An 8,426-nucleotide genomic window follows, 5' to 3' on the forward strand; every position below is an offset into this window, starting at 1 on the left:
AGTCCCGTTCCCCAACCTCCTCCACCAGTCCTGTTCCCCAACCTCCTCCACCAGTCCCGTTCCCCAACCTCCACCACCAGTCCTGTTCCCCAACCTCCACCACCAGTCCTGTTCCCCAACCTCCTCCACCAGTCCCGTTCCCCAACCTCCTCCACCAGTCCTGTTCCCCAACCTCCTCCACCAGTCCCGTTCCCCAACCTCCACCACCAGTCCTGTTCCCCAACCTCCACCACCAGTCCTGTTCCCCAACCTCCTCCACCAGTCCTTTTCCCCAACCTCCACCACCAGTCCTGTTCCCCAACCTCCACCACCAGTCCTGTTCCCCAACCTCCTCCACCAGTCCCGGTCCCCAACCATCACCAGTCCCATTCCCCAACCTCCCCCACCAGTCCTGTTCCTCAACCTCCTCCACCAGTCCCGTTCCCCAAACGCCACCACCAGTCCCGTTCCCCAACCTCCACCACCAGTCCTGTTCCCCAACCTCCTCCACCAGTCCTGTTCCCCAACCACCAACACCAGTCCTGTTCCCCAACCTCCTCCACCAGTCCCGTTCCCCAACCAGTCCCGTTCCCCAACCTCCTCCACCAGTCCCGTTCCCCAACCTCCTCCACCAGTCCTGTTCCCCAACCTCCCCCACCAGTCCCGTTCCCCAACCTCCCCCACCAGTCCTGTTCCCCAACCTCCCCCACCAGTCCTGTTCCCCAACCTCCTCCACCAGTCCCGTTCCCCAACCTCCACCACCAGTCCTGTTCCCCAACCTCCACCACCAGTCCTGTTCCCCAACCTCCTCCACCAGTCCCGGTCCCCAACCATCACCAGTCCCATTCCCCAACCTCCCCCACCAGTCCTGTTCCCCAACCTCCTCCACCAGTCCCGTTCCCCAAACTCCACCACCAGTCCCGTTCCCCAACCTCCACCACCAGTCTCGTTCCCCAACCTCCCCCACCAGTCCTGTTCCCCAACCTCCTCCACCAGTCCCATTCCCCAACCTCCACCACCAGTCCCGTTCCCCAACCTCCACCACCAGTCCCGTTCCCCAACCTCCTCCACCAGTCCCGATCCCCAACCAGTCCCGTTCCCCAACCTCCTCCACCAGTCCTGTTCCCCAACCTCCTCCACCAGTCCCGTTCCCCAACCTCCACCACCAGTCCTGTTCCCCAACCTCCACCACCAGTCCTGTTCCCCAACCTACTCCACCAGTCCCGTTCCCCAACCTCCTCCACCAGTCCTGTTCCCCAACCTCCTCCACCAGTCCCGTTCCCCAACCTCCTCCACCAGTCCCGATCCCCAACCAGTCCCGTTCCCCAACCTCCTCCACCAGTCCTGTTCCCAAACCTCCTCCACCAGTCCTGTTCCCCAACCTCCTCCACCAGTCCTGTTCCCAAACCTCCTCCACCAGTCCTGTTTCCCAACCTCCTCCACCAGTCCTGTTCCCCAACCTCCTCCACCAGTCCTGTTCCCCAACCTCCTCCACCAGTCCTGTTCCCCAACCTCCTCCACCAGTCCTGTTCCCCAACCTCCTCCACCAGTCCGTTCCCCAACCTCCTCCACCAGTCCTGTTCCCCAACCTCCTCCACCAGTCCTGTTCCCCAACCTCCACCACTCACGTCGTCGCTGAGTAGTTCAGTGTAGTGTTGAGGAGAAAACTGATCCACCCAGAGACGAGAAGATTCCTCCTCCTCCTCCTCCTCCTCCTCTCGATCCCCCTCTTCTCTCTGTCTGCCGTCCAGCTCTCCAAACTCTTCATCCACTTGACTGAACACACACACACACACACACACACACACACACACACACACACACACACACACACACACACACACACACACACACACACACACACACACACACACACACACACACACACACACACACACACACACACACACACACACACACACACACACACTTATGCTATGTTTTAGCCTCCTGCCAGGGTTAAGGTTGTGTGTAACTGTATAATGTGTGTGTTTCCAGGTGTATCGAGGGCTGAAGAGGAAACAGTGCTACCCCCCCTCTTGGCGGCGTTGGGTACTGTTTCTCCTCCCAGGCCTGGCCTCAGCGCTGGTCGGTGTGTGTGTGTACGTGTTTGCTGAGACGGAGGACAACTACCTGTACACACACTCTCTATGGCACGTCCTGGTTGCCTCTAGTGTGGTGTTCCTTCTGCCTCCCAGAGAGACAGACTCCATGAACACCTGGAGCCCTGGAGTCTGTGGTTACACACTCTGTCACAGCACCAAGGAGGAACTATATACTGTCACCTGACCTCTGACCCTGGACCTGTGGAGACCAACACTGTCACATAGGTTTAAGGCTGTGACCATACCAGTATTGACAGATTTGTTTTCCATGGCAAAAATGAATATCTTAAACAGACAACTCTTTTGTCCTTTAATAACCTGCTGGATGTAAAATCTAGTGTTTTATAGCCTGGAAAAACATTAATGAAAACATAATGATGTTGAATAACCTGCTAGATGTAAAATCTAGTGTTTTATAGCCTGGAAAAACATTAATGAAAACATAATGATGTTGAATAACCTGCTAGATGTAAAATCTAGTGTTTTATAGCCTGGAAAAACATTAATGAAAACATAATGATGTTGAATAACCTGCTAGATGTAAAATCTAGTGTTTTATAGCCTGGAAAAACATTAATGAAAACATAATGATGTTGAATAACCTGCTGGATGTAAAATCTAGTGTTTTATAGCCTGGAAAAACATTAATGAAAACATAATGATGTTGAATAACCTGCTGGATGTAAAATCTAGTGTTTTATAGCCTGGAAAAACATTCATGAAAACATAATGATGTTGAATAACCTGCTGGATGTAAAATCTAGTGTTTTATAGCCTGGAAAAACATTAATGAAAACATAATGATGTTTCCAATATTAGGGCTGTTTTCCTAAAGAAGTTACATCCTCTTGGTGTTTCCTTGATACTATGAATTAATACTGGTGTGGTCCCAGCTCTGCTAGCTGTACGTTGGTGTGTGTGTATAATCCTGGTGTGGTCCCAGCTCTGCTAGCTGTATGTTGGTGTGTGTGTATAATCCTGGTGTGGTCCCAGCTCTGCTAGCTGTATGTTGGTGTGTGTGTATATAATAATAATAATAATATATGCCATTTAGCAGACGCTTTTATCCAAAGCGACTTACAGTCATGTGTGCATACATTCTACGTATGGGTGGTCCCGGGGATCAAACCCACTACCCTGGCATTACAAGCGCCATGCTCTACCAACTGAGCTACAGAAGGAATACTGGTGTGGTCCCAGCTCTGCTAGCTGTATGTTGGTGTGTGTGTATAATCCTGGTGTGGTCCCAGTATGTATATATATATATGACATATATTTCTGGTCAAGGATATGAATGTTTTCATAATAATATATTTGTATGACATCACTGCCTGCTAATCCATCATGTCTTGCCCCTCCCTCTTCCTCCTTTCCTCCTCGTCCTCCTCTAGTTTAGATTCACTACTAGATAGAGGAAGACTGCTAGTAAAAGCAGGGGTGAGTGTAATTAATTTGCAGAAACAGAAGTGTTTCGGGCCTCCAGAACCAGAACTGAACAGCCCTGAGTAATGTGTGTGTAGTTTGGAGGAAGTTAAAAGGCGTTTCACGAGTCAATGCTAACTAGCATTAGCAGAATGAGTGGAGGTCTAGCGAGTCAATGCTAACTAGTATTAGCAGAATGAGTGGAGGTCTAGCGAGTCAATGCTAACTAGCATTAGCAGAATGAGTGGAGGTCTAGCAAGTCAATGCTAACTAGCATTAGCAGAATGAGTGGAGGTCTAGCGAGTCAATGCTAACTAGCATTAGCAGAATGAGTGGAGGTCTAGCAGCACAGCTAGCACCTGTAGACTCACGTTATCTGTCTCGATTCAAACACTATAATGGTATATTTACTCATAGGAACCCTTCAGCCCCCCCCCCCCACATACCTCTGATTCAAATGGGTTAAATGCATTCAGCCCCCCCCCCCACCTCTGATTCAAATGGGTTAAATGCATTCAGCCCCCCCCCCCACACCTCTGATTCATATGGGTTAAATGCATTCAGCCCCCCCCCACACCTCTGATTCAAATGGGTTAAATGCATTCAGCTGTACAACTGGCTAGGGTTCCCTTTCCCACGCCTCAATGGGCCCTGTTCCAATTCTACATCCTCCCTCAGTTCCTTACTCCCTTCCTTCTCCTTAAAGCACTTTAATGACTAAGTGTAATAATGTCATTTTAATGACATCTAAATGTAATTTGTGTAGAGGTCTTTCTCTGAATGTGTATTTTGAAACAAATTAGATTGTGTATCCAGTGCCTCTCCACTCTCTGTGCGTTCTGCAAGACCAGTTCTACCATTCCTCTTATTCTCTGGTCATACTGCTTTTATTTCACAATGATATTAAGTTAGAATGAAGCATTTTAATGTTTGGTGTTGGGTTAATAATAATGTTTTTATGTTCTGAAAAGTTTTTGATCCCTCATGATCACATGTTATGTTAATGAGATGTTAATGTAATGTTTCTGATATGGTAAATATATGTTAATTTTCATGGGATGCTGATGGACTTTTCCTCTGATACTTTACATGTTTTATGTGCGGCATTCTACCGTTCATCTAGACATTCTACCGTTCATCTAGACATTCTACCGTTCATCTAGACATTCTACCATCCATCCAGACATTCTAGACATTCTACCGTTCATCTAGACATTCTACCGTTCATCTAGACATTCTACCGTTCATCTAGACATTCTACTGTTCATCTAGACATTCTACCATCCATCTAGACATTCTACCGTTCATCTAGACATTCTACCATCCATCTAGACATTCTACCGTTCATCTAGACATTCTACCATCCATCTAGACATTCTACCGTTCATCTAGACATTCTACCTTCTATCTAGACATTCTACCGTTCATCTAGACATTCTACCGTCCATCTAGACATTCTACCGTTCATCTAGACATTCTACCGTTCATCTAGACATTCTAGACATTCTACCGTGCATCTAGACATTCTACCGTGCATCTAGACATTCTACCGTGCAGCTAGACATTCTACCGTTCATCTAGACATTCTAGACATTCTACCGTGCATCTAGACATTCTACCGTGCATCTAGACATTCTACCGTGCAGCTAGACATTCTACTGTGCATCTAGACATTCTACCATCCATCTAGACATTCTACCATCCATCTAGACATTGTACCATCCATCTAGACATTCTACCATCCATCTAGACATTCTACCATCCATCTAGACATTCTAGACATTCTACCGTTCATCTAGACATTCTACCGTTCATCTAGACATTCTACCGTTCATCTAGACATTCTAGACATTCTACCGTGCAGCTAGACATTCTACCGTCCATCTAGACATTCTACCGTTCATCTAGACATTCTAGACATTGTACCATCCATCTAGACATTCTACCATCCATCTAGACATTCTAGACATTCTACCGTGCATCTAGACATTCTACCGTTCATCTAGACATTCTAGACATTGTACCATCCATCTAGACATTCTACCATCCATCTAGACATTCTACCATCCATCTAGACATTCTAGACATTCTACCGTGCATCTAGACATTCTACCGTTCATCTAGACATTCTACCGTTCATCTAGACATTCTAGACATTCTACCGTGCATCTAGACATTCTACCGTGCATCTAGACATTCTACTGTTCATCTATACATTCTACCGTGCATCTAGACATTCTACCGTGCATCTAGACATTCTACAGTCCATCTAGACATTCTACTGTGCATCTAGACATTCTACTGTGCATCTAGACATTCTACCGTCCATCTAGACATTCTACCGTGCATCTAGACATTCTACTGTGCATCTAGACATTCTACCATCCATCTAGACATTCTACCATCCATCTAGACATTCTACCATCCATCTAGACATTCTACCATCCATCTAGACATTGTACCATCCATCTAGACATTCTACCGTCCATCTAGACATTCTACTGTGCATCTAGACATTCTACCATCCATCTAGACATTCTACCATCCATCTAGACATTCTACCATCCATCTAGACATTCTACCATCCATCTAGACATTCTACCATCCATCTAGACATTCTACCATCCATCTAGACATTCTACCATCCATCTAGACATTGTACCATCCATCTAGACATTCTACCATGCATCTAGACATTCTACCGTTCATCTAGTCATTCTACCGTTCATCTAGACATTCTACCGTGCATCTAGACATTCTACCGTCCATCTAGACATTCTACCGTTCATCTAGACATTCTACCGTCCATCTAGACATTCTACCATCTATCTAGACATTCTACCATCCATCTAGACATTCTAGACATTCTACCGTGCATCTAGACATTCTACCATTCATCTAGACATTCTAGACATTCTACCGTTCATCTATACATTCTACCGTGCATCTAGACATTCTACCGTTCATCTAGACATTCTACCGTCCATCTAGACATTCTACCGTTCATCTAGACATTCTACCGTCCATCTAGACATTCTACCGTTCATCTAGACATTCTACCGTCCATCTAGACATTCTACCATTCATCTAGACATTCTACCATTCATCTAGACATTCTAGACATTCTACCATCCATCTAGACATTCTACCGTCCATCTAGACATTCTACCGTTCATCTAGACATTCTACCGTCCATCTAGACATTCTACCGTTCATCTAGACATTCTACCGTGCATCTAGACATTCTACCATCCATCTAGACATTCTACCGTGCATCTAGACATTCTACCATCCATCTAGACATTCTAGACATTCTACCATTCATCTATACATTCTACCATCCATCTAGACATTCTACCATCCATCTAGACATTCTAGACATTCTACCGTTCATCTAGACATTCTAGACATTCTACCATCCATCTAGACATTCTACCATCCATCTAGACATTCTACCATCCATCTAGACATTCTAGACATTCTACCGTGCATCTAGACATTCTACCGTTCATCTAGACATTCTACCGTTCATCTAGACATTCTAGACATTCTACCGTGCATCTAGACATTCTACCGTGCATCTAGACATTCTACCGTTCATCTATACATTCTACCGTGCATCTAGACATTCTACCGTGCATCTAGACATTCTACCGTCCATCTAGACATTCTACTGTGCATCTAGACATTCTACTGTGCATCTAGACATTCTACCGTCCATCTAGACATTCTACCGTGCATCTAGACATTCTACTGTGCATCTAGACATTCTACCATCCATCTAGACATTCTACCATCCATCTAGACATTCTAGACATTCTACCGTGCATCTAGACATTCTACCGTCCATCTAGACATTCTACCGTGCAGCTAGACATTCTACCATCCATCTAGACATTCTACCATCCATCTAGACATTGTACCATCCATCTAGACATTCTACCGTGCATCTAGACATTCTACTGTCCATCTAGACATTCTACCATCCATCTAGACATTCTACCATCCATCTAGACATTGTACCATCCATCTAGACATTCTACCGTCCATCTAGACATTCTACTGTGCATCTAGACATTCTACCATCCATCTAGACATTCTACCATCCATCTAGACATTCTACCATCCATCTAGACATTCTACCATCCATCTAGACATTGTACCATCCATCTAGACATTCTACCGTCCATCTAGACATTCTACTGTGCATCTAGACATTCTACCATCCATCTAGACATTCTACCATCCATCTAGACATTCTACCATCCATCTAGACATTCTACCATCCATCTAGACATTCTACCATCCATCTAGACATTCTACCATCCATCTAGACATTCTACCATCCATCTAGACATTGTACCATCCATCTAGACATTCTACCATGCATCTAGACATTCTACCGTTCATCTAGTCATTCTACCGTTCATCTAGACATTCTACCGTGCATCTAGACATTCTACCGTCCATCTAGACATTCTACCGTTCATCTAGACATTCTACCGTCCATCTAGACATTCTACCATCCATCTAGACATTGTACCATCCATCTAGACATTCTACCGTCCATCTAGACATTCTACTGTGCATCTAGACATTCTACCATCCATCTAGACATTCTACCATCCATCTAGACATTCTACCATCCATCTAGACATTCTACCATCCATCTAGACATTCTACCATCCATCTAGACATTCTACCATCCATCTAGACATTCTACCATCCATCTAGACATTGTACCATCCATCTAGACATTCTACCATGCATCTAGACATTCTACCGTTCATCTAGTCATTCTACCGTTCATCTAGACATTCTACCGTGCATCTAGACATTCTACCGTCCATCTAGACATTCTACCGTTCATCTAGACATTCTACCGTCCATCTAGACATTCTACCATCTATCTAGACATTC

General features: G+C 45.5%; 1 protein-coding gene across 1 annotated transcript in view; it reads left to right on the forward strand.

Annotated features, from left to right (window-relative positions):
• LOC124020755 (post-GPI attachment to proteins factor 6-like) overlaps nt 1-4,565 on the forward strand; it is a 7,791-nt gene extending 3,226 nt beyond the window's left edge. The window contains exon 3 of the mRNA XM_046336014.1: nt 1,978-4,565. Coding sequence (XP_046191970.1) covers nt 1,978-2,268 — 291 coding nt within the window. The 3' untranslated portion in view covers nt 2,269-4,565. The remainder of the gene's footprint in view (nt 1-1,977) is intronic.
• The last annotated feature ends 3,861 nt before the right edge of the window (nt 4,566-8,426 follow it).

Source organism: Oncorhynchus gorbuscha, unplaced genomic scaffold (genome assembly GCF_021184085.1).
Source record: "Oncorhynchus gorbuscha isolate QuinsamMale2020 ecotype Even-year unplaced genomic scaffold, OgorEven_v1.0 Un_scaffold_901, whole genome shotgun sequence".
Classification (NCBI taxonomy): Eukaryota; Metazoa; Chordata; class Actinopteri; order Salmoniformes; family Salmonidae; genus Oncorhynchus; species Oncorhynchus gorbuscha.